The following is a 26,244-nucleotide window of genomic DNA, read 5'->3' as shown; positions in this document are numbered from 1 at the left end:
GAGTTTTCTTTCTTTTTGCATTTAATAGAGTCGCAGAAAGCTACCGCCCTTTGAGATGTGTGCACACCAACATTATCCACGGGCCACAGATGCTGCTGACCTCTGGAAAATATTCTCCAAACCACATTCAGTACTCCACATCAGCTGCAGCTCTGAAAAGGGCCACATCACAACCTCATGCGCTCACTGCTCCCTTCCATTTATAAGCACTGCACAGCATGGCCATGTTTACAAGAGAATTGCCTGAATTTCAGAGGCACCCACAGCACACTTCCAAAAATTATGGCATGTGGCTAAAAAAAATTAATCTTTTAAATATGGTTGTAAGAGGACAGTAATAATTACATCCTTAATTATTCCTAAGAACACAAAACACAGAAGTCCCAAATTGTTTAGAAATTTAATGGCTTACAAATCTATACTCAGTAAAATGATTTTTTTTTAAAAATAGCAATTTCATTCATAGTAGTTCTGCTAATAAATCTATAGTTTTTAAAAGAATATTTACAGAACTTTAATGGAAAAATAAGACTTAAGCGCATAAAATTTAAGCAGAAAATAGCTTACAATTAAACTGGCAGTAAAGTAACATGGCTTCCTGACTACTGTACTCATTACCATAAAAAAGGGGATAAATACAAGTATAAAAGATTTATTTTTCTGCTTGCCATTCTGCACAAGCATCGCATGGCTTAGGAACCAATACACGTATCTACTAAAATATGCATCGTCATATCTGTAAACACATTAAGAAAGGTACTTAGATAATATCATCAGCGATTGCTTTACAAAATCTGAACTTAAAATCTGAGTGCAAGGTCAATTCACATTAAAAATTCCTATTTCAATTACTGAATCATTCTAAAAACTGGTTCCTCAACTGTTAAGTCTACTTTCTCGTTCTTGCACTTGCTCTAGTGCTTGATCTTGTTGTCCTGTTCGTCCCTCCAGCAGTCTGAGTTGTCTTCACGTCGCCTTCAAGGTTTTCTTCAGTTTTGTTTCTTTTTCCTTTTTTTGGCGATCTGTTTTCATTGTTCTCTATTTGTAGACAGAAATATTAAATTAAATTTATATCATAAATCAAGCATTTTATAAAAAGTCAATCTTCAGTTACATTGTTTTTGAAGGGAGATGTCCCTAATGACTACGTTCCAAAGACTACATCTATGAGTTCAACAAACCAGTTACAAAACCCACGCTTCTGCACATCCAATATCCTTTAAAATAGATCCCCAAGGACTTCCAGCTATTTCTGAAAGTAGGTTAACATTAATGAGAGCACCAAAACCAATTAGCTATTGTTTTAGCTAAAATTCCTTCTACCAATACGTAAAACTAAAACATATCTAACGTTGAAGGAAAGAAATCAGCAAAAATGAATGCACAGCAACTATTTTATTGTCCTGCTGGAACTGCAAAGTCAGGCTTTTAGTTGTAACAAACACACTGGACACCTATGGAAGAATCTAGATGGCACAGATCAGTGAAGCTGCTCCAAGAGATGAGCATTGACCCAAGCACCACCAATATACAATAAAATCCACGTGGGGAAAGATGACCTCCCCCCAAAAGAAACTATCCAGACCGGTAGAAAAGCACCCAAACATACCAATCCTCTGGGAAGTGCATATAGTAGTGTCAAGAAGTGAAAACTAGCAAAAAAAAGTGTGAAGTCAATAAACCAAGAGGGGAACCTGGCAAAATAGATGTACGTGGTACATTTGGATAAGCACATGTAACTGAAAAAGAGACGAAAAGAAATGCAACGGAGAGCATGATCAAATTTAGGATTAATGCACATAACCTGCCAGAAAATTCCTCAACGTGTATCTGTAAAGATTCATTATTTCCATTTGTATATTTTTATTTGATAATTTCTAATCACAACATGGTATCTTCAAAATTATATCACATCCAGCTGAAAGGTTCAGGGAATATTTCAAGTGTCTGAACCTAGAGTTCTATTGGCTTGGGGAAAGCAAAATCGAAAAAAGGGAAAAGTGGGAGACACGTGGAACTTTTGCTGTCTTTCTGAGCTCAAATACAGCTTCAAGCCCTTCTAGCACCAACTTCATTACAGCACTGATGACTAGTACAAGCTACCCAAAACCTAGACATACAAGAGCAGGAGCTTAGATGGTATTTAGGAGAAAACAAGCACGAACAATGGGTGCTACAAATTTAATTATCGTGCTATGTTCATCACCACCTGTAAGTTAGTTAATTGCTGTATTTAACCTGTAAGTTACAGAAGAACATGAGGACATTTGAATAACTCACCAGAAGAGGAATACATCTGTCAGATGCCATAAAATCAATCCACTCTACTTTGGAGAAACATCTTGTTTGTATAGGATAACCTAGCCCCTTCTTTACTTAAGTCTCTTTGCTACATTAAAGATCTACTCTCTATTTACATTAGACTATGGCAGCCAACAGTAATAACATGTACAAAATTCCAGCTTAGCTATATGTAGAAAATAGAAAACAATTTTTGTTTCTCACCTGATTTTAATTTTTTGGGTGGTAAGTCATCTGCTGGAAACAGACATTTTCTTCTGCGAGAAGTGGAAGTTGTCTGCTGGGTAGGGTTAACCTCTTTTCCTTTTCCAGACTGATTATTTTCTTCAGAACCAGTGGATATCAAACACTGAGTTTCCAAAATGTTGCCATTTTCAGGCAAGCTGCCATTATCGTGAAGAGAAGTAGAAGTAGCTGCCTCTGATTTGAATTGTACATTTTTCCTTTTATTTCTCAGTTGCCTATGTGTTTCCTGGGATGAATTATTTTCCAGAGCTGTACCTTCACCTTCTTTAAGAACTCCCTTTTGAGCTCTGTCTTCAGGCAAGACAGGCTTTTCCCTGAGAAAAGTTGAACTAGTTTCTTCAGATTTGGAAGGAACTATTTTCCTTCTGCCTGCTTTCGATGGATTTTCTTTTGCTGACTGGGTTACTTCCAAAAGTATACCCTGTTGCTCTTCAGGAGTTTCATTCTCACCATCTTCTGGCAAACCCTGAAGTGAACTGGAACTATCAGCCAGTGAAGTGATACTAATCTTTTTCCCTGAGTACCCTTTTGAAAGATCGATTTTTTCTTCAGAAGAGGGTTTTTCAGAAATCATTTTTTTAGCTTCCCTACGATTATTCTTTCTGCTACTTTCTTTTGATAAGTTACGTTTTCCCTGAGCAGAAGTAGAACTTGTAGCTTCTAACAAGATGGCAGCTTCATTCCTTCTGCCTCTTTTCGGTTCATCTTCTGGAACATTTTGATCTTTAGGAGCCTCTTCTCTACCATTATCTGCTGGCAAACCACGTTTTCTTCTAAGAGAAATGGAATTAGTTGTGTGTGACACTGGAGGAGTTTCTTTCCTTCTGCCCCTTCCTAATGGCTTTTCTTTTGCACAGGACACTGATTCCAAAAGCATGTTTTGTTCTTCATTAGTACTCTCCTCTTTATCATCAGTTTCTGACAAGCCACGTTTTCTCCGGAGAGAAGCTGAACTTTTTGCCTCTGCTGCTAGATCAATCTCTTTTCTTTCATCCCTTGCTGATGCATTTGCTTTTGCCTGCAAAGCGTTATTTCCCAATGCTGGACTTTGATCTTCTTTCACAGTCATCTTTTTATCATCACCTTCTAGCAACCCACGTTTTTTTCTGATAGAAATAGAACTCACTGTTTGTGATGCTACAGCAACCCCTCGCCTTGTTCGTCCTCTCAGTGGAACTTCTTCTGTTGAAGAGGGAATAGCTTCCAAAGCTGGATCTTGATCTTTTGCACAAGTCTCATCTTTACTATGATCTTTAATTAAGGTTTCCTTTTTCGTAAAGGTAGAACAAGTTGCTTGTGGAATGGAATCAACGCGCCTTCTTTTGCTCCTCCTTACTTGTACAGGATTTTCTGAAGCCTCATGTTGATCACGTTTGCAAGTCATTCCTTCCTCATTCCCAGGTAAATTCCTTTCTTCTCCTAGAGCTTCAGAACTGGCTTCTTCAAGTTTAAAATTAACTTTTCTACCTCTAACTCTTCTATGTGTAGTTCTGTTATTTTGTGTTTGATTCTCTTGCAGGATTTCAGTTTGCTTTGGTTCATTTTCTTCCTGCTCATTTCTTGTCCGTTTTTGACGGCTCTGAGCAACGCTGTCGCTGTTTAGAGTAGTTACTGATGGGTCAGCTGTGTTGTTCTGGTCTTTCATTACTTGGTGTGACTGCTTGACACAACTAGAGGCTGAAGACTCTTTGGGAGAAGATTCCCCTGTTTCTGACCTACATTTGGGCATAAGATCTAGGCTTTTTACATCCTGGGCAAATTCATCAGCCTTTTTCTCTGAAGAGTCTTTTCTCCCTCTCCTGCTTCTAGTTCTGTTTGCTTCTTGTACTGAGCTTTTGTTTGCTTCCAAGTTCAGAACAGTAATTGGCATTTTATCCGTCTCTCCAGAAGGTGATTCTGACTTTAATCTTAGAGATGACTTTGTTGTATTTTCCTGAGCATTTTCTGCTTCATCTCCCAGAGATACTTTCCTCTCATTTTTGGTGGGTGATTGTGTTTCGGTAACAGTTTCGTTTGAAGTTTCCTTTGCTTTCTGAACATTCTGTGTATTTTCAAGTGCCATCCCGCAAACGTCTGCTTTTACTTCCGTTGGGTGTTTTCTAGCATTTCTTGAAGACTTACCTCTTTTTTCTGTTATCTTTACTTCAAGTTTAGTTCTGTTTTCAGATTCTTCTGTGGGGGCAGTCTCAGAAGTCCACTCATCACCTTGTAGTAATTTTGCTGATTGGTCTTTACGAAGTTTCCTTGTTGTCCCATGAAGCTCCTCTGAAGAAGCTTGTTCAGCCTGTTCATTCCTAGCTCTTCTTCTTCTTTTAGCTGGAAGCAGTGCTTCTGTGTTTTCTATTTTTTTCATTCTTCTAGACCTCTTCTGATGCAATAGAGGAATTTCTTCCCTGTCTTCTACACTACCTTTGTCAGATGTGTTTTCAGATTTTTTAAAATCTGTTTGCAGTTGATAATTTTCATCCTGACTGCTACTAGATACGATTTCTGTCTTTCTGCTTTGATCATCTTCGGTTACAGATGTGTCATTGATGTCATACTCCTGCAAAGTCTGTTTCCTATTTGCAGGATCTTTTTGTAGCACTGAAGAATCTTTTTCACAAGACTCAAGATCCTCACTAGGATGTTTTAACTCCTTTGGTTCTTTAGTTTTGCCTCTTCTTGGTCTTTGAGTATCAACTTGCGTTTCCACAAGTGAAACAGTTTCAACTGTTTTCTCATCAGGATGCTTTGAAACAATTTCTTCTTCCATGCAAGGATTTGTTCTCTTTCTTCTTCCTCTATTTTTAGCTATTGAAGTTGAAGTACTGATCTCTCCCATCTCTTCTTGGATGCTCTTTTTCTCCAGACCTTGCAGTTCTTTTAAATTTAAATCCTTTTCACACTGCTTTATTGAAGTTGGATGTGCAATCTTCCTTGATCTGCCCCTTGTTAGTCTCTGGGTAGAGTGGTCTTCACTAGTTGACAAATCCTGTTGAGAATCTTTACCTTGTGAAGTATTTCCTGGGTCTTCTAAAACAGTTTTATTCCCCCCTACAAAGTTTTTATATAGAAAAGAGCACAATCAAAAGTTATACATTACTATGCCTGATCAAAGTATCTCTGAGTTTTGATTTTCCTAGTAAGGCAGTCTTGCTCAAACAAATCATATTTAATTTTAAAAAAATAATAGGGATTTTAACTGACTCCTAGAATAAAACCCAGTTTAGTACACAAAAGTTGTTTTGACAGGTAGCACTCAGCTTTAAAGATATGTTTTGAAAGTCTTTGCAAATAAAGGTGCTTTTAAGTGGGTACCTTAGCATCTTTTTAATTTTTTTTTTATTATTATTATTATTATTTTTTACACTGATATGTTTGGAGATGTCACCATTACTACACCAGCAAAATACCACCCCATTTCTTAAGCACCGATAGAATGTCAACACTGGTGTTCGTTACAGATTACTGCTCAAATTCTGTGAGATATTTGCTCTTTGCATACTATATAATTTGGAATTTTTGGAACACATCTTGAAACTTCCTAACAACACATATAGTCCTGTGTATTCATTATTACTCTAGTTAAAATAAAAGTATTTGTATCTACCATAGTCACGACTGTCATTAGCACAAGGAGGCACAGCATCTTCTTGCTTAGGATCCGTAACATTTTCTGACCTGACCTAAGGAAATAAGCAATAATCAATACATTTCTGTGTGTCTGACAGGACAAGAAATAGTAGTTAACTAATACAAAATTGAGAGTGAAACAGCTGAAAAAAGTTTTGCCAAGTACTTTATGAGTGTTTTATTAGTACTTTATGAGAGTTTTAAAAAGCATTCAGGAAATGAGCTGAAAATTGTCTAATAAGATCTCAAAAGGAGGGTTATTGAATCTAAGTCATTTGAATGTTTTGAAGTGTTTTATTGTAGTTCTACACAGACCAACAATACTCATTTTAATCTATGGATCTGGGAGCCAACAAAAATCAATGCTAATAAAATACACAAATGACAAGAGTGATGAAGGTGTGAATTGTAAGGTCAAAAAGGTAACCCAGAGCAGCCTCAGTAACCATTTAGATAGGGTTCCTTCAAGCAAAGTACATACTAACGCAAGCAAACAGAGTTAGTTCTCTGTAGAATCGGTGTCCATTCAGCAAGCAGTGAATGAAAGCCTTATGGGCACAAAGAGCAACCAACTGACTACAGGGTAACACAAAATTTTGGCAAAAGCTCAGTGCTCTTGGATGTTTAAAGAAAAGAGACTTTTGAATTTAATCTACAGGCTATGAAGAAGCTGTACAAAAACAAAAACATGCATATGCCCTACTTATGAAAAGGAAGGCAGAGAAAAAACTCCATTATAGTTTGTAAGTAATTTAAGGGTGCTTTAAACATAACAGAAACAAATGACTAGAAAAAAAGTGCTCCTTCAAATTTGTAATACGCTGCATCTTCTAGTTTTTACCCATTCACCTGGACAAAGCTACCAAGGAAAACACAGGTTGCCAGCTTTACTGTTTTCAAATAAACATCAGGTGCTCTTCTAGAAGGCATTTGTCAGCCAGAGGTCTTGTGCATGAGATATTTTAATGAAAATACAATGAAATATAACATGTCTTATTAGATGGTCTAAGAGGTCATTTCAACCACAGGTTCCAAGCTTGAATAAACTCTTCCCAAAAGATAAAGAAAATATTTTACCTTTGTTTCCTCACCAAACATTTCCTTAACTCCAGCATAATCCAGTTCAGAATCAGAATTTTTCTGTCTGGGTTCTGCCATAAGCCTCTTCAGACCCACAAAGTCATCAACTGGATGATATTTCTCTCTTGGAGTCTGCACTAATCTACTAATTCCAAACATATCTTCTATGGGTTCAACTTTTTCCTTCGGAGTTTTGAAGATACGGCTGACCCCAACCATGTCTTCTACTGGTTGATGTTCCAATTTTGGATTTTTGGGGATTAAATTAACTCCTGTCACATCTTCTACTACCTCCTTTTTTTGTACTGGAGTCTTCAGCAATTTTTGTACGGTGTTTTCATCTGTAATAGGTTCCAACTTTTGCTGTGGGGTCTCCACGACCTGCTTGATGCCTGGTAGGACCTCAGCTGGCTCCAGCTTTTCTTCTGGGGTCTCCATGAGCTGCTTGATTCCCGACAGGACCTCTACAGGCTCTGGTTTCTGCTTTGGGGTCTCCGTTAGCTGCTTGATGCCTGACAGAGCCTCTGCAGGCTCTGGTTTCTGCTTCGGGGTCTCCATGAGCTGCTTGATGCCTGAGAGGGCCTCTGCAGGCTCTGGTGTCTGCTTCAGGGTCTCCATGAGCTGCTTGATGCCCGACAGGACCTCAGCTAGCTCTGGTTTCTGCTTTGGGGTCTCCACGAGCTGCTTGATGCCTGACAGGGCCTCTGCAGGCTCTGGTGTCTGCTTCGGGGTCTCCATAAGCCGCTTGATGCCCGACAGGACCTCAGCTAGCTCTGGTTTCTGCTTTGGGGTCTCCACGAGCTGCTTGATGCCTGAGAGGGCCTCTGCAGGCTCTGGTGTCTGCTTCGGGGTCTCCATAAGCCGCTTGATGCCCGACAGGACCTCAGCTAGCTCTGGTTTCTGCTTTGGGGTCTCCACGAGCTGCTTGATGCCTGACAGGGCCTCTGCAGGCTCTGGTGACTGCTTCGGGGTCTCCATGAGCCGCTTGATGCCCAACAGGACCTCAGCTAGCTCTGGTTTCTGCTTTGGGGTCTCCACGAGCTGCTTGATGCCTGACAGGGCCTCTGTAGGCTCTGGTGTCTGCTTCGGGGTCTCCATAAGCCGCTTGATGCCCGACAGGACCTCAGCTAGCTCTGGTTTCTGCTTTGGGGTCTCCACGAGCTGCTTGATGCCTGACAGGGCCTCTGCAGGCTCTGGTGACTGCTTCGGGGTCTCCATGAGCCGCTTGATGCCCAACAGGACCTCAGCTAGCTCTGGTTTCTGCTTTGGGGTCTCCACGAGCTGCTTGATGCCTGACAGGGCCTCTGCAGGCTCTGGTGTCTGCTTCGGGGTCTCCATAAGCCGCTTGATGCATGACAGGACCTCAGCTAGCTCTGGTTTCTGCTTTGGGGTCTCCACGAGCTGCTTGATGCCTGACAGGGCCTCTGCAGGCTCTGGTGTCTGCTTCGGGGTCTCCATAAGCCGCTTGATGCATGACAGGACCTCAGCTAGCTCTGGTTTCTGCTTTGGGGTCTCCACGAGCTGCTTGATGCCTGACTGGGCCTCTGCAGGCTCTGGTGTCTGCTTCGGGGTCTCCATAAGCCGCTTGATGCATGACAGGACCTCAGCTAGCTCTGGTTTCTGCTTTGGGGTCTCCACGAGCTGCTTGATGCCTGACAGGGCCTCTGCAGGCTCTGGTGTCTGCTTCGGGGTCTCCATAAGCCGCTTGATGCATGACAGGACCTCAGCTAGCTCTGGTTTCTGCTTTGGGGTCTCCACGAGCTGCTTGATGCCTGACTGGGCCTCTGCAGGCTCTGGTGTCTGCTTCGGGGTCTCCATAAGCCGCTTGATGCCCGACAGGACCTCAGCTAGCTCTGGTTTCTGCTTTGGGGTCTCCACGAGCTGCTTGATGCCTGACTGGGCCTCTGCAGGCTCTGGTGTCTGCTTCGGGGTCTCCATAAGCCGCTTGATGCCCGACAGGACCTCAGCTAGCTCTGGTTTCTGCTTTGGGGTCTTCATACGCCGCTTGATGCCCGACAGGACCTCAGCTAGCTCTGGTTTCTGCTTTGGGGTCTTCATACGCCGCTTGATGCCTGACAGGGCCTCTGCAGGCTCTGGTTTCTGCTTCGGGGTCTTCATAAGCTGCTTGATGCCCGACAGGACCTCAGCTAGCTCTGGTTTCTGCTTCGGGGTCTTCATACGCCGCTTGATGCCTGACTGGGCCTCTGCAGGCTCTGGTTTCTGCTTTGGGGTCTTCATAAGCCGCTTGATGCCTGACAGGACCTCTGCAGGTTCTGGCTTTTTCTTTGGGGTCCTTAATAGCTGCTTGATGCCTGACACAACCTCAACTGACTCCAACTTCTGATCTGGAGTTTTCCTTTTACTTGCCAATTTCACCTGAGATGCTTGTTTCTCTGCAATTATTGATACACTATCCACATCAAGATCTTCTTCCAGCACAGCTTGTCTTCCTTCAGGAGTTTTGGTGGATATTATTTCAAACACAGACTTTGGAGATTCCTTCTCTCCCAGAAGATATGAGATGTCTTGACAATCAAGTTTCTGTTCTGAAGCATCTGGAGTATTTAATGGTGACACCATCATCTCTCCTGAAATAAACAGTAGGTTTATATAACTTGGCAAACAAACTAAGCAGAAAATCCAAACATTCTAATTGCTGTATAACTAAGTAAAAAATGGATTCAACCAGCCAAAGCGTTCTACAAGCTAAAATCCAAAAACATGTTTCAGCAATTGGTTTGATAATTAGCAAGAAGGCAATTAGCTCCTACAAGGCACAGCATACATTTAAAAAATTAAGCATAAAAAACCTTGATGATTTTGTATTTAATCTGATAAAAATCATTAGTATTACTACTACGAATATTGGATAATTTATTCTTGATTTTTGTTGGTGATTCACTAGATGTTCACTTTTGCTAAATTCTTAGGAAAAGAGAATTGAAAGAATTGTGAGTTATTTAGGAACACGACTGAAATGCAAAGTCATACGCAAAAGACGGAAAAAAAGCTAAGTATCATCTTAATACAAATCTTCCTAATCTGACACTTTTTTCTTAAGTAGAATCTTTGCCTGCAAAATTATACAACATAACCACTCCCTGCCATAAGATTTTGTCACTGAATCTCGATGTATCCCCAACAACTGATTAAAGAATTGCCATGCTTCAACACAAGATTTGCCTGAAATAGTACTTCAGCATTTAGAAGTTCGATATAAAACTGAACGAATAAAAAAATAACACCTACCAAAAAATTAACTGGAACTACTAGAAAAATGCCTTCCAATACATGATAAAAAATATCAACAGTTGCAAGATGCTTCATCTCCACACCAAGTCTGCCTACCATTAGGCTACACACTGCCACTAAATTGCAGACACAGCTACCCCTAAGTATACTTGAATATTTCTTTCCAACTAACAACCATACCAGATTCTTCAGGAGTATGCAGTTCAGAAACGTCCACTGCAGTGCACGTTGGTGTAAAATCACTGTTATGAACAGGGCTTGAAGGTGATCTTTTTCCACTCATATTTTCTGGAGTTTTAAACATCTCACCCAGTCCTATAAATTATATTCAGAAAAAATGAGCACATATTTTGAGAAAAAGAACTACCCAGTTGGCAGAACCAGTAACAGGTTTTAAAATCTCACAGCTTACCTGTGAAGCTTTCATCCATATTCAAGTTTTGTTTCAAGATCGGATTTTTCACCACTTTAGGGACCTGCCCAGCCGTTCTAATGGTGGTAGAGTAAGCTCTACCTACAACTATTGTAGCGGGAGACTCTGCATGACCTGTGCTAAAATGACCTTTTATTTTTCTTTCTGGAGTCTATAAAGGAAAAAAATAAAAATTAGGACACAAAGATCCCTTTTATTTAAAACCTAACCAGAATCACTCAAGAGATTCCACAAATTTATTGGTCATGTTTAGCTAATACAGACTGCTGGGCATACAGAAGTGGCTAAATTGCAGATACTTTAAAGGGCTGATTCGTTGTGAAATGCAGCTCATATATTCATTTAAGATTTGAGTGACCATGCTCAATGAGCACCTGAGACAAGTTTTCTTCGCTTTCAGAAATGCTCAGGGATTATCCTGGGAGTGCTTCAGTCTTACTCCTTTCCACCTTCATAGAATCCTTTAGGTTGGAAGAGACCTTCACAATCATCCAGCCACCAACCTCATCACCACGTAAAGTGGTTAAACCGAAATAGAAACCCTTTTAAACAGTAGTACAGCTTGAACTGTAGACAAGGAACAAATACTTACTCCATCCACCCGACACATTCTGTTATTTAGATACTTTCTTAAGGTGCTTTGAATTAATACATTACAGTAAATTCAAGTAGATTTACACACTGTGAGAAAGACATCAATACCCATTTAACACCTTGCCAAAATCGCATAAGCTTCCAGTTTCTGCAGCAAGACACCAACAAGCTGTTTCGTGGTTTAGCAAACCCTTAAACCTTAAAAAGCAGTAAAAAGAATACCTTTGGTGACTCTGTTATCTTCTTCGCCGGTCTTCCTTTTTGGGTACGTTTTTTAACAGCCTTTGCCTGTGGTCTTGCAACACCTAGTTTTACCACTTCTGCCCAAGATTTCACAACTACAAAGCAAAACAGGCACAATAACCTTAATTCTCAGCTGTGTAAACAGGAATTCACAGCTATTTATGATTCCAAAGGATTTGATGCAGTCAGAAATAGAAGTTATATTGTTTGATAACAGCAATATCAAACTATGCTCAAGAGCTATGCGAAAACGCAGTTTCAAGCTGAAGTTGAACGAGTGTCTGAGCACCCAGTACGTTTCCACAACAAAAAGCGCCACGCAGCATCATACATCACAGATTCTGGAACCGAGTGCTGACCTCATTCTGTCCTCACTCTGTTGGGAGTTCAAGAAGCGTTTGGACAGTGCTCTCAGACACATGGTCTGATTTTCTGGGTGGTCATTTGAGGACCCAACAGTTAAACTTGATCATCATTGTGGTTTCCTTCCAACTCGGGATATTCTGTGATTCTATGAAATATTTTCCTCAATACAAATTTGCCATAAGCCTTTCGGTCCTGCACTTTATTATCCCTGAACTCTTCCTTGACAGAATGTAAGGTTTAACAGCAAAAAATGTTTTTTTAAGTGAAACATATCCAGGATTAACCAGGAAGGCCTGTGATTTTATCTCACCATATAATGGGACTATCACTGGGACACTGCATGCAGTATGTTATTCAGAACTTTAAAATGATACTACAAAAAAATAAAGACAGTAAAGAATAATAAAAATTGCCAGATGCATGTTGATATTGATAGGAAACTTTAAATTTGACTTTGAAAGAGTCAAATTTATAATCTGTTTTCATAAATTAAAGACATCTTGTCTTTAAGTGTCTTCACAAAGATTAAATTTTCAAGAACCAGAGCCCCTCTCAATTTTTCCAATGGTATCAAAACTATTTTGACCAATATTCAAAGTTGAATGTTCAACAATTAAAATATTTGTGGCTCAATGGCTATCATCCATGATGTCTGCCATATACCCAACAGTTACAGGCAATGCAGTCTACAAATGACAGTGTGTGAACTGTTTAGGGAAAAAGGCATAAGGAAACTAAGCTGAATACAGATAAAGTGCATGTTTTCACCAACAAAAATTATATAATTGATACAATTTTAGTTCAATACTACTCCAAATTGAGGGACTTGGAGGATCAATACTGCAATTACCCTAACAAACAGAACCTTAATTCTACCATTTTTCAATTTCTGAGTACTAAGATTTATGTTCTAAATACCATGTTATATATTGCTTTAGCAATTGGATTTATAAGTGTGAAAATGTAAAATTTTGCAATTCTCAGATGGTTCAAAAAAATCCCCAAACCATCAGAATATATGCCAATCATTTGGTGGTCTCTGTATAAAACTAATAACAGGACTATTTCAGTTTCGTAGCTGTGTTTTAAAGCAGTAGAATTCATATTAAAGTTAACTGCTGAAACAAACCTAGTAAATTGGCAGTAGAGGCACCGCTTCTTCTTTTTGCATTGATAACTGCTACAGCACCACTCCTCCTCTTCATGGGAGTCTTCTTCGAACTACGTTGTGAACTTTTTGTTAACTTGTTAGGTGTTGCCATTAAGGCATTATCATCTTGGCTAACATGATTAGATGTAGGTGTTTGCACTTGGCCACCACTCTTCTCCTCTGTATTCATATCTTTTTCAACACCGTTCTGCTCTTCTGCAATTGGCGATGGTGTTGTGATGAGCGAAACAGAGAAACGTCCTTTTGTGTAAGGTGCTGGAGAGCTTGTAGTAAGCTCCGGTGTTGCTTTTCCAGAGTCAGGGGAAGAGGCAGCTGGGGGCGTCTGGGCTGGCAAATTTTCTGGTGACATTTTTTCTTTTTGCAAACGTACAGAAAGTTCCTGGTAGAAAAAGAGAAAAAAATTACTGTGCAAAGCTGAACTACATATTCTTCTCTATCTCTGAAAAGTAAATTCAATAGTATAAAATATCACCAGATCAGTTGAAAAAGCCTTGGATGTTACTCTCTAAGAAAAAAACAAATTGGCAACAATTTTTAAATTTCAAAAGCCTCAAAAGGCACGTGCAAATCCAATTGAACAAGTTAACTTTGTTACTCTAGTTTATTCAAAACAGTCTTATTCACATAAAGTGCACTACAGGCTTTCACTAGTTTAAATCAGCAGCTGAATGTTTTCAGACTTCTGGCCAAGCCACATGGCCATAGCTTGCATAGTCTGGCAACAAACCACTCTTCTAGATTGCGTCTGTTTTCTGCTATTTATGATTAACTGGTGCCAGTAGATTCTGCTGTTAAGCACAAGCACACAGAAATATGCTCCTAAACATGCATGAGAACAAGCAAAAACATGCGGTGAAAAAAAAAGCACACCCACTGGATAAAGACAGGTAGACAAACAATAAGCTGCATACCCTCCTTTGAAGGAAAAGGTTTTAAAATGGTGATTAAAAAATACCATTTTAATTCCCAATTAATATGTCCACTTCCTAATATACATCTTCATTATTCATTCTGAATTCATTTTTAGAAGTCTTTGAATTTACTTAGCTTAACAACTTGATTAGCCTTAGCATTTATTTACCTGGACTGCAAAGTGCTTCAGTCCCTGAGCCTTTTTCAGCACTGCACGTGGGGTGTCTCCAAATGGTAAGCTCAGTCTTGCAGGGATCGCACCTCTTTTAAGGGGCGAGTTGGGAGGCAAACTTTTGTCAAAGAGTTCTGGACTTAGATGACCACCAAAAGACACTCTTTTTCTCTTTCCTAAAGGCTGAGGTAACAGATCACCGCTCTTCCTCTTCTGAGATGCTATTTTTGTCTTGCCTTAAAAAAAAAAAAGCAATAATTGAATATATCCACACAAATCAAAGAATCCAGGAAGTCACCATTTTAACCAGAATAGAAAACAGTGCTTACTTGGACATTTTAAAGTTGGAAACATATTAGAAAATAACTCGTTTATATTCAATTAGGTAAACTTTTATAAAAATTATTGGGTATTTTTAGGGTCATATATATAAAAACATGATAAATGTTACAGAATCAATGTGTCAGCAATTAATTATACATTTAGATGGAAAAATTCTCAGGAAAAGTTCTCATGAAAACTAAGAGATTTTCTCCAATTCAGTACCAACAAGGAATGAAATTAAAACTATTTACCTGATTCTTCTTCAGCCAACAGGCCAGAAACACTCATTTCTGAAACAGCCTCATTGCCTTCCAGTACATTAGCACTTCCAGAAGACCTTCTTCTTGACGAGAATCTACGAGGTCTTGGAACACTGGCATTTTCCAGATCTGATTTCTGATTACACCCATTGGTGGCCAGATCTTGTTGAGCTCCACTGTCCTGACTGTCTACAGTCTTATTGTGGTGTTCTTTAACTGCATTTGTCTCCGATGCTTTCTCAGTTCGCAGCAGTTCAGAGGTCCTTTGCCTACCCCTTTTTCTTCCAGAGCCAGATTTCTCACTAGCAGGAGATGCCAGTTCTGATTTTAACTCTCCTGAAGTTGGTGTCTCTGAATGGACACTTTTGTTTACAAATTCTTTACTTTGTCTGACATTTCTTCTGGGACTCTTGGAATTAGAAGCAGGAGACTCAGAATCTCTCTTTTTTGAGTCTACATTTGTCTGATCACAGATTTCTTTCAGCACTTCTACTCTCGCTGATTTTCTTGGCGTATGTTGTTTACTATTTCGTCTCTGTTTTAAGCATTTATTTTCTGCCAAAGGCAATTGTTGGAGGCTATCATTTCTGCACACTGGATCTTCCCTTTGAATTTCAGCTGAAATTTCTGAAAAAGACTTACGTTCCAACGACACACCTCCTCGAGTTGTTGGAGTACCAATATTTACAGAATCCACCCCAGTAGCTTCTTTGGTAGGTGACGTGAAACAAGATCGAGGACTCTTCCTTCTGGGGGTTGGTGTAGACACTTGTTTACCTACTTCAGAAACATTTGTCATGTTTGTTGTTTGTGCTATTTTCTCTGCTGTTATTGCAGAGTTGTAGATTTTCACCTTTTCCACATAACCCAAGCGCTCTATGGAGCATGGCTGCAGCGAACGTGCTGCATTGCTGTCATTCTCCTTATTGGGTTTGGGTGTTTTGGCTGTAACTTCAGTGCCTTTAGATTTACGTGGCGTACTTACTTCCTTATGATCTTGCAAGTTACTTCTCTTACCAGTACCTTTTGTCATCTCCTTTGAAACAGAAGTTTGCGGACTTCTGGTAAAACGTTTCTTGGTAGCACTTCCTACTGTTGAGATTTGATTAAATTCTGAACTAATTACTTCTTGTTTCATCTTATATTCTTCATTATTTTCACTTATGCCTATTTCTTTTTCTTTAGCCGGGCTTACAAGATCACAACTTGATGCAAGTCGAGCACTTGGTTCTTGCAGAGCACCCTTACCACCTTCTGTTTCAGCTTTTTCAGGTACATTTCCTTCTTGCAGAGTTTTTTTCACTTTAATCTCATGTTTCAGTGTTTCATACAGTCTACTAAACGGAGACATTTCATTTTCCTTTTTAATGGATTGTTTTGTCTTATATGAAGATTTGGGTGTTTGTAGCTTAACTGGTAAGGCTTTGGACATATTTTCCTCTGTACTTTGTTTATTTTCATCAGCATTTTGTTCTTTGCACTCAGAATGATCTACAGCATAAGCAAAGCAAAAACAAAGTTAGGTAGAAAATGCAGAAACTCAAGTAAAGTTCCTTAAATACAGATGAGAATTCCCTCCTTTCCTCTACTAAGACTAGCAACCAGGCTCCAGGATATAGGACTGTAAACAAAGCTCTGTTTACAATAACAATTCTCTAATAATAAAAACATTAGTATTGAAATGCTTAATGAATTTTAAGTTGCAATCTGGACCTTATCCCATATTCAGATAAGGCAATTTGTATTTCATGCTGCTGTTTTTCTTCAGTGGCTTATATACATATCTTTCACGGCTGCCACAAGACAAATCTGTAAACATAGAATTAAACAATCATTCAGATCGGCTCACCACAATTCAATCAGTTTTCTGTCTTGCATTTACACATGTGCTGTTTTGTTCTAACTGTATCAATGCTTCTCTAGGGCAAAGCAAGACAATAAAGCAGAGCTAGCACTTCCCAGATGAGACAACGCAAGTGACTGCACTCATGCAGGAAGCCTGAAGTAACATGCTTCGCTTCACATCTTCCATGCACAGAGTAGTCAGCTAGTAGGGTTCATCCAAGAAGTTGCCTTTCTAAGCCACAAGCTGAGCCCCTGTGAACATCTATACATCCACAGTCTCAACGCTGCCATATACCAGCATGAACATCTGCTAAAACAAATGCTGACATGTTGACTTCTCTTAGATGCAACGGGAAATACACGTAAAGATGTAGAGACTAACATACAAGGAGAAAGCATGCTGATCAATTTTTGGAGAAGGAGATTGGGGGGCGGTTAGGAAGGAGATCTTTAAACATGATCCTTTTGGATTTCAGCAAAGCTTTCAATACTGTTTCTCACAGTATCCTGGACAAAGCATCCAGCATACAGCTAGACAAGTATGCAATACAAGGGGTGTACAATTGGCTGATGGGTCAGGCTCGGAGGTTTAGAGTAAATGGGATTAACTCAGGCTGGTGGCCAGTCAATAGTGAGGTTCCACAGGGCTCCATTTTAGGGTCAGTTCTCTTCAGTGTTCTCCTTAATGACTTGGATGCAGGACTTAAAGGTATACTAAGTTTGCATATGACACTAAATTAGGAGGAGCTGTTGACTCCCTCAAGGGCAGAGAGCCCTCGCAGAAGGATCTTGCCAAATGAAAGGGCTGGGCAATGTCCAACCACGTGAAGTTTAACAGGAGCAAGCACCAGATTCTGCACTCGTGACAGGGCAGGCCTGGCTGTATGTACAGACTGGGGGACAAGAGGCTGGAGAGCAGCCCCACAGAAAGGGGCCTGGGGGTTCTGGTCAACAGCAAGTTGAACACGAGCCAGCAGCACGCCCTGGCAGCCCAAAGGGCCAGCCGTGCCCTGGGGTACCTCAGGCCCGGCACTGCCGGCCGGCCGAGGGAAAAGGGATGTCCCGCTCTGCTCAGCCTGCTGCGGCCTCGCCTCGAGCAATGTGTGCGGCTTTAGGCACCAGAGCATAAGCACATAAAACTATTAGTGTCCAAAGGAGGGCTATAAAGATGGTGAAGGGCCTAGAGGGAAAGGTGTATGAGGAGCAGCTGAGGTCCCTTGGTATGTTCAGAGCAGAGCAGGCCGACGGGAGGCCTCACGGCAGCCTGAAGCTCCCTAATAATCTGAGATAAAACCACCCTGTTAGTTTAAAGCCATTACCCATTGTCCTATCACTACACGCCCTGACAAAGAGTCCCTCCCCAGCTTTTCCGTAGGCCCCTTTAGGCACTGGAAGGCTGCTATAAGGTCTCCTCAGAGCCTTCTCTTCTCCAGGCTGAACAACCCCAACTCCCTCAGCCTGTCTTCTGTCTTACTCATATTGCAAACTATGATTTCAATCAGCAAAATTAACTCTAGGTAACTCCAAAGCAATACCTGTTTCAAACACTGATTAGAAAAGAATATCTTAGATCAAAAATACTCGCTCAAGATGATCTAATATTTGCTCAAAAGCAATCTGTTCATGTATTTTTATCACAAAAGTGTATTTGTGATGTTCTAGCTTTTTGCTGCTGAAAAGTAAAATGTAATAAGCATTAAGTTTCACCTATCAGTTTCAACTGACATTTGCATTGCATTTGCACAACTAGTGTACCGAACTCCTTTCTTAGGTATAACCTTTGATTTAAATGATTTGTGCAGATTCAGTTTACAATATAAACACGTTTTTGCCGATTCCAGTCCAAGTGTTACTGCCCATTTGTCAGGATGCAACTACATGTTTTCCCCTGGCAGGACTTCGCTTAGGTAAATCACAGCATTTAAGTACAATGCAGTAGTGCACTGCCATAGGAAAGCGTGCTGTGCTCAGTTTGAAAAATCTTAAAATATATTTCTTTTGCTCTTTTCAACCTTGTTTTTCCTCCAGATGCTAAGAATTAACATAAAATTAAGGAGGAAGATGAATGCAACCCCCTTCTAATACAGGTACCAACCTGAAGATCTTTTAGATCCTGAAGTTTGCTTATGTAATAACTCCACTTCTGCCACCTGCTGAACATGAAGAACCTGTAAATTTGTACAACATTACAGCAGAGCAACAAATATTTATTTAGCTTTCTACTGAACACTGAAAAACACTAAATTCATAAATGTGTAAGCATTGCATACTGAACAAGTTTAAAAGCACTCAAATTAAAGCAGAGTATTTCATCAGTTAAGAACACTAACCGATACTCTACATAGCAAGAGGTCAAGTTTTCTTTTATCATCATTAGCTCTAAAAGCAGCTGTAGCACATGAACATGTACAAGCACATTCTAAGCTCACTTTTTTACCAGACTTAGCAGAAGAATTTTATTTAAATAAGAGAAACATAACATACAAAAAACTTCAATAGCCAAAGTACTCACTATGTAACAACATCCCCTTGGAGGGATAAAATATTGTTGGGAATGAAAAAAGAAACAAATGCAAATAAATTATTAAAAGGTAGACTTAGTTTGATATTTATAAATTCCAACAATACATTAGTTTACTAGCACATAAAACAACATACTTTTGGAGTAAAAAAACGCCCAGGCTCTAGGGCAAACAACCCCATTTAACAGTACAAGTATATCCAACGTTAATACTTTGTTTCCTGCATCCTGTCATCTCCTCAAAAAAGCTAAGGATTAGTTTTTAATAGGTTACCTATAATCTTAATAGATTAGTAACAGATCTATTAACAGAAACTGATAACTCTAAAAATAATATATTGAGTTCTAAAAAAATTATCTAAAGGAGTTCATTTGTGTTTTCAAACAGAAAGCTGGCCTACAACTGAAAAAGTATTCATTAAAAAAAAAGGCAGACAAAACCCACACTGAAAATGGAAAATAGAATACCTTATCAATACTGATACCAATGTACTTGGCAATAAATAAGCCTATCACCACAAAATTACCTGCCGCGTTTCATCTTTTAGAGATCTGGAACGCCTCTTCCTTGGAGTTGATTGGAGAGGATATTCAAACCTGGATAAAATATTTTAAAAAGTAAAAATAAGCATTTTTTGGTTAAATAGCTGATAACTAAATTCCCGTTATTAAGATAAATGACCTACAGAGAGTTGTCCCACTCCCAGCAACACAAACATATTGCTTTAAAATACTTTAACTACATCAAAATATTCTTTTCTCCTAGAAATATGTTTGTCCTTGAAACAAAATCAAAGTGATCTCTCCAGACAATTCTATCTTTATTGATTTAGCTTAATATAATATATAAAAGTAATAAAAAAAATCTTTAAGCCGTCTTGCCTTCTGGAGAAGCTCTATAAGACATTGTAAAGAGATACAAAATAAACTAAATTATCTTTCTGAAAATGGTAAAATGACATTTTAGGTTTTCCCATTCATCTACTGCTATCTCCTGTATCTTCATCCGGCACGTAGAGACTGTGTCCACAGAGTTCTCCGCACTGTTTGGCTGCAGAACACGTTCTAGGATCAAGGCATTGTCTGTGTCAGAGACAGTTTGTCTCTGTCACTGGCACTTACCTGAAAGAACGATCAATAATAGTTAACACATCTCCGTGCTTCAGAGGTACAGGTTGCTGAAAACAGCTACCGTTCAGCTGCGTAGGATTTACTGTACTTAAATTTGTCAAGATTGCCTAGAAAGGAAACAAAAATTTCAGTAGTCTGATGACGTGCAACAATGAAATAGAAATGTCATTAAAATATGCATATCTTACCTCCTCGTTTTCATTTACTTCAATTTTACAATGTTCTTTCGAGACCTGAGGCAACTGGATGCGGATGTCACATTCTGTTCTCCTACGGGTGAAAATATAATTTGAGTTTCAAGACACGCAAAAGACAAGACAGAAAAATCTGACTGCTGTAGAATTAGGTGACTTCCCAAATTTCAGCTAATAATTTGTACAACAGCACGATACTTTCTTAAATTTGATAACAGAAATGCTGAGGTTAGGGTCCGTGTTATCTCCAATCACCACAAGCGATAGAAGAAAACTAAGAAGCCGCACGCTAAAGGCTTTGCCTGTTCTATGGACTGCAGAACAACGCCTGTCATAGTTGAGTAGCTGCAACATTTATAACTGTAACTGTGTTTAATTAAAAAAAAATAGAACCACAACCACCCTACTTGTTAACACAGACAAGAACACTGAAAAACAAAGGGATAAGAAAATACATTTAGTGAAATACTTAACGTGAGGTCTATTGCACTAACAGAGTTTGGAACACTAGGAAAAAGCCAGAACGTTATTACTACCACAGGGGAAACCTTTTCTCCACCAAAAAGAAGTGAATGCGATGAGCAGTTTAAGTTCCACCACTTTTCTCTGGACACGTACATTTAATATACGCCAACAGACCTAAGCAAGAGACTAGTCACTAAGTGCTCCAGGTAAGAAACAGGGGGAATGCTATACTTGGTGCTAATTTCAGTGATGAAAAGTGGTGGAAAAAACAGCACAGCAGTAAAAAGGATAGAAAAAGAAACAAATCAGAGAGAGAAACTTGGAGTCTAAAGCTTAGATTCTAAGTCACGTTATCAGCAAAATACACTCCTTCCAAAATCTGTCCTAATGCTAACAATATAGAGATCAAAAAAATAGGGTCTCGGTACGGCACGGCTGGCTAAGAAGCAGCCTTTTCATCTGCCAGTAAAACCAATTATTACAGGACTGGCTCAAGTGTGAAGCCGCAGATTACCATTAGTGGCCAAAATGGTTAGAATGCAGGCTTGCCCTGCCTAACCCACCAGGGAGTGTTGAACTCATTCACCTTAATTGGATAAAAGAGTTGAGATCCTGAAGACAATTAAGTCTGGAAAAAAAAATGCAGGACACATTAGGCAACGAATGGGAAGAAATGAACCACCTAAGGCTTTCAACTGTGACAAAAAATAACAGGAGCTTATGCTTCCATAACGCCAGAGAATCCATACTGGAAAAAAGGTAAAATAACCTAATTCTGAAAAATCAGTTCATGACAAGCCTAAAAAGACACATGTACATATATGTATATATTATATATATATATATATTTTAATTAATCTCTAGTAATTTTGACACATTACATTTTGTGGGTCTTAGGCAGCAAATGTAACAGCCGTCATACCAGGCATACTGTCCACAGAAGCACCTCGCACCTCTCACCGATGCAGATGACAGAAATTCATGTCTGTAAAACTAATTCTCATCTGTCTGAGCAGCTCTGCTGAAGCCAAAGAAGAGTATTATTGACACTGCAGTGCTTCCAGTAGACTGGCACTATGGAATCTGATTCAGGACTGGATAATTAGTTAAGATATCAATCAAAAAAGTGCTGAGCAAACCCAGTTCAAGAGAAGTAAAAACATTTTACTTATCAATTCTTGATACTAGCTCATGCATTCCATTACTGAGGTCTTGGAGAAACAAAAAAAGTATTGCAAAAAGCACTGACATGATCACAGTTGAATGCAAACCACACTCCCTTCTGCACTGGTTGGTTCTCTAGGACCTGCCCCCTGGTAAGAGTACCACCACTTGCTTATTGTATATACGTCATGTGTAGATTACTTGCAATTTCATAGCTTTATCAGATCTCTTTGCTAAATTTCTCTTGGCCAGAAACTTTGGGAAAAAAAGAACTTTTAGCAAGGAAAAGACAAAAAGCAATGACAAATAGTAAGTTCAGCTCAAGTAATGTTAGTCCGATAGCACCTTCCCTGCCCTGAACACTAGTGACAAATACAAATATTTGTTTCTTGCAAGTAAGTATTAAAAAGATTCTGTCTGCAGGAAATATCACTAATATTATTTCAATGCATCTGAGTACTCAACATGTTCTCACCTTCCGAATAAACAAGAACTTGCAGTGAGCGGAAAGTGAATCCCATCGGTCCCATTCCGTTTAATTACAATTATTTTCCCGAAGAGCGGCATCTTCAAACATAAGAAGTCTTACCTACACGAGAACGTCAAAATTACTCACCCAAGCAATGATTTATTCTCATAAATATGTAAAACAACGTTACCCTTTTTTTAAAATGTTGTTCAAGACATTTTCTGAAGTACAGCAGAACTTTGTGTACATGCCACGTGAATTAAGTGCCATTTATGTGCGTTTCCCTACACAGGCACCTGGGAACTATCCAACACGAGCATTCGCTGAAATTGTGCACAGAAGCCGAGGACACCACACGTTTGGAGCAAACAACGCTTACAAACGGTGGCAAGAGCAGTCATCACGTGCTCACATAAACTTAGTAATACCGCTTTTACATATGCGGTAACTACTTGTTATCCACCGGAGCCTTTGCAAAGAGGCAGGACCACGCATACAGTATTTCATTCCACAAGCGATTTAAAGCTGTTTTCAGGTAAGCAGTCACCCCTCCTCACCTAAACCTGGCACGTTACCTTCCTCTCATCTACTGGGACATCCTCAGACTTGGCTTTCAAGTAAAGCTGACTTTGAAGCAAGCCGAGGCTATGTGACCGTAGCTGTAACTATTTGTCTGCTGCTCTCCGTCGCTGCCAGTTCTTAAACCCGCAGCACAGTTTCACAGAAGTCCTGTTGAAGGTTGGGTCTCAAAAGCAGTTGTGTCTCCTCGGCTCTCAGTAAGCTGATAACACAGTAAGGGGAACAAACCCGCCTCGTCGTCTTCCCCAAGGAGGAGGGGGAAGCACCCGTCATTACAAAAGGATCAGGGTCCCAAGCACTGTGTTAAACCTGAATCCGACCGCACCACAACGTTTCTCACCCCATGACCCATCAGCGAATGAAGGAGCAAAGTGGTAGCGCCTGGAAGGAGCCCTGCAGGAGGGCAGCGCTGGGTGAGGTGTCAGAGCGGTGCCGGGGTACCTGACAGGCTCGCACAGCCACAGGCACAACGCGGGCAGCTGGCACGGGGCTTGCCCAGCGAGCTGCGTGTGTGACAGCAGGGACAGCGCTCCTCCGCTGGGCGAACCCCTGTGTGTGCCACGAAGCGGGACCGATCCTCGAAACAGCCTATGCACGGTGCGGGACCAAACGTTATGAATTTGGAAGTAGCTCCTACGAAAACGCATAGGATTAAAGCCCAGCGTCTCTGCACCGCGAGCAGCGTGCCACGCACCGTAAGGACAGCGCCAAGGAGCGCTTCTGGCTTGCTTTCAGCATGCTTCCCGGCGCCCCGCTTCCCCGGCGCCAAGCAGTAACCGCGTGCATTTCTAAAGTTTATTTACAGCCCAAAACGCGGCTTCGCCACCCGCCTCCGAGCCAGCGGCGGTGCTCTAACCGGCCTCACGCCGCTATCCCCGGCGGCACGGTGCTGCTTCCACCGCTGCCGCAGCCCGGTTCCTCTCCGGACACCCCCTAGGGACGCAGCCAGAAGCCCCCCGTCCCCCTCCCGGCGCTCACCCGCGGCGCGGTGCCGGCTCCCTCCGGCTCCCTCCTGCTCCCGGTGCCGCTCCGGGTGCCGCTCCCCGCCGGCCCCGCGGTGCCCCCCTCCCGCCCTGCCCGCGCGCGCCAGCGCCGCCGCCCGCTCGTATCCCTGCGCCGAGCCGCTGCGGGCACCAGAGGCACCGGGCGGTCCCGGCGCTGCCCGGAGCCGCCCCGGCGGGACGCGCCCACGCACACCCAGCCCCTGTCGGGCAGCCCCGCGCCCCCCCGGCCCTGCCCGGCGCCGCTCGGCGGCCGGACTCTTTTAGCCGTAACGGCCGGCGCTGCGGCGGAAGGAGACCTGACCGAGCGCGTGGCGCTTTTGAAAAGGCGCGCGGAGAGCCGCGATTGGCCCAAGGGGAGCGGCGCGTGGCGCGGCGCAGCCAATGGGGGCTGCGGAGGGCGTTTGATTTCAAATGGCCGCCGCGGGGCTGCCCCCGCCCCGCCCCGCCCCGCCCGCACAGGGCGGGAGGCAGCGAGAGGGATCGGCCGTCACTGTGGGGCCCCCGGAGCCAGAACGCGCTCGGGAGGCCCGGCTTGGGCAGCTGCTCGCTAAACTAACGCTAAACTAACTCAAACAGCCGTGTCTGGCTTGTGTACCGCTCCTCCCCTAATTCAAACTGTCTTCATCATAAAAACAGGGCGCTTTGAAGGGGTAACAGTAGAGGGAGCACGGAAGGAAATCAGCATTTTAAGTGTTGTCGTCACCTGTCATTACCTTCCATTATGTACAAAAACTTATTCCCTGACAGGAATTGAGTACTAAGGCCTAAATTTGAGACTGAACTCGAGACAAACACCATGCTGCTCTGTATGTGAAGACAAAAAAAAAAAAAACAAAAAAAAAACACCTGGTGAGGAGCCAGGATGAGTCCCACCAGAAGGCCTTGCACTGCATAAAAGCAGAAAGCTGATATGAGAGAAAATCGTCATCCCTACATCCAACGTCATGGCCATCCCCATCCTTGGCCAACTCTACGTTTGATATCTCTGTCATTTGAGCAAACATTAACTTCCAATCAATGAGATAATATGGTATGAAAAATGACAAGAAACCCTGATTTGAAAATAGCCAAGCAGAAGAAGATACCTTTGAGCCCTTTAAACGTAGACTCAAGTCAGAAACATTTTTCGGACAGGAAAGACTCCACCTCAGCCCTTTCTGACATAGAGAAGATATTTTTAAAATACTCTTTAAAATATTTATGCACAGATAAAAATTAGCTACATTAAGACATGTAACTTCCATCAGTATGCTCATTTCTTTCTTCATTTTGAACATTTTTACCAGTGGCCTGGAGTTACAAAGCGCAGGCCCCAGCCACCTCACGTTTCATTCTCCAGTCTCCTCCATGTGGTACATAAAGCCAAGTTTAAAAGCAAGCTACGTATTTGTTCTCTGCTGATTCTCTATGAGGCCTAAGGGAGTCACAAAAGGTTTTGGACTTCTATAAAAGGGATTGGAGGGTACAGCTGTCTTCCCCTCCATGAAACAGGATAGGAAAGTACTTAAAAATGAGGGAGTAGAGATAGGCCAGGCAGCAGATGGAGATGCAGGCGACCTAACGCTCCTCCTGCTCTTTGGGCATCGGCTAACCTGGCTGCTCGAAACCTCATTTTCAGGCTGTGGTTTCACAACAATGAAAGCCAAACTGACCTTTACCTACTGCCAGAGTTAAACAAAAGTTGAATATTTAATATAAGCATGAAAGAAACAAAGTATTCCTATAAGTTCTGAGTAATTTGACAAAGAGGGAGAACAATTTACTCTTACGGATTAAATTTAAAATAAACTTCGGCATTGTTAGTCAGTCAAGGGAAGTGATTGTCCCGCTCTGCTCTGCGCTGGTGCGGCCTCACCTCAAGCACTGTGTGCACTTCTGGGCACCACAGTACAGAAGGACATGA

The 26,244-nt window shown here is 41.3% G+C and overlaps 1 protein-coding gene across 7 annotated transcripts; it reads right to left on the bottom strand.

The window, feature by feature from the left end:
* Window positions 1–381: 381 nt before the first annotated feature.
* On the bottom strand, window positions 382–24,655 carry MKI67 (marker of proliferation Ki-67). Of its 7 annotated transcripts, XM_080596600.1 has the most exons (18): window positions 24,316–24,655; window positions 22,765–22,878; window positions 21,712–21,753; window positions 20,655–20,736; window positions 20,458–20,573; window positions 19,863–19,932; window positions 18,910–18,982; window positions 14,961–16,460; window positions 14,383–14,621; window positions 13,260–13,680; window positions 11,744–11,859; window positions 10,907–11,078; window positions 10,675–10,809; window positions 9,265–9,830; window positions 7,240–9,204; window positions 6,140–6,215; window positions 2,506–5,583; window positions 382–1,038 (listed from the first exon to the last, which is right to left on the bottom strand). In XM_080596600.1, the coding sequence occupies exons 2-18, from the start codon at window positions 22,854–22,856 to the stop codon at window positions 890–892; spliced, it is 8,892 nt and encodes a 2,963-aa protein (XP_080452726.1). In that variant the 5' UTR covers window positions 22,857–22,878; window positions 24,316–24,655; the 3' UTR covers window positions 382–889. The 7 variants fall into 7 exon arrangements, with proteins under 7 accessions (XP_080452726.1, XP_080452720.1, XP_080452722.1 ...); XM_080596594.1 differs by having other exon boundaries at window positions 7,240–9,830; XM_080596596.1 differs by having other exon boundaries at window positions 7,240–9,830; window positions 18,910–18,967.
* Between the last annotated feature and the right edge of the window lie 1,589 nt (window positions 24,656–26,244).

This window comes from Anser brachyrhynchus (assembly GCF_964034855.1).
Source record: "Anser brachyrhynchus genome assembly, chromosome: 6".
Taxonomy (NCBI): Eukaryota; Metazoa; Chordata; class Aves; order Anseriformes; family Anatidae; genus Anser; species Anser brachyrhynchus.
Note: the sequence above shows the minus strand (reverse complement) of the source record. Positions and strands in the feature narration are given on the sequence as shown.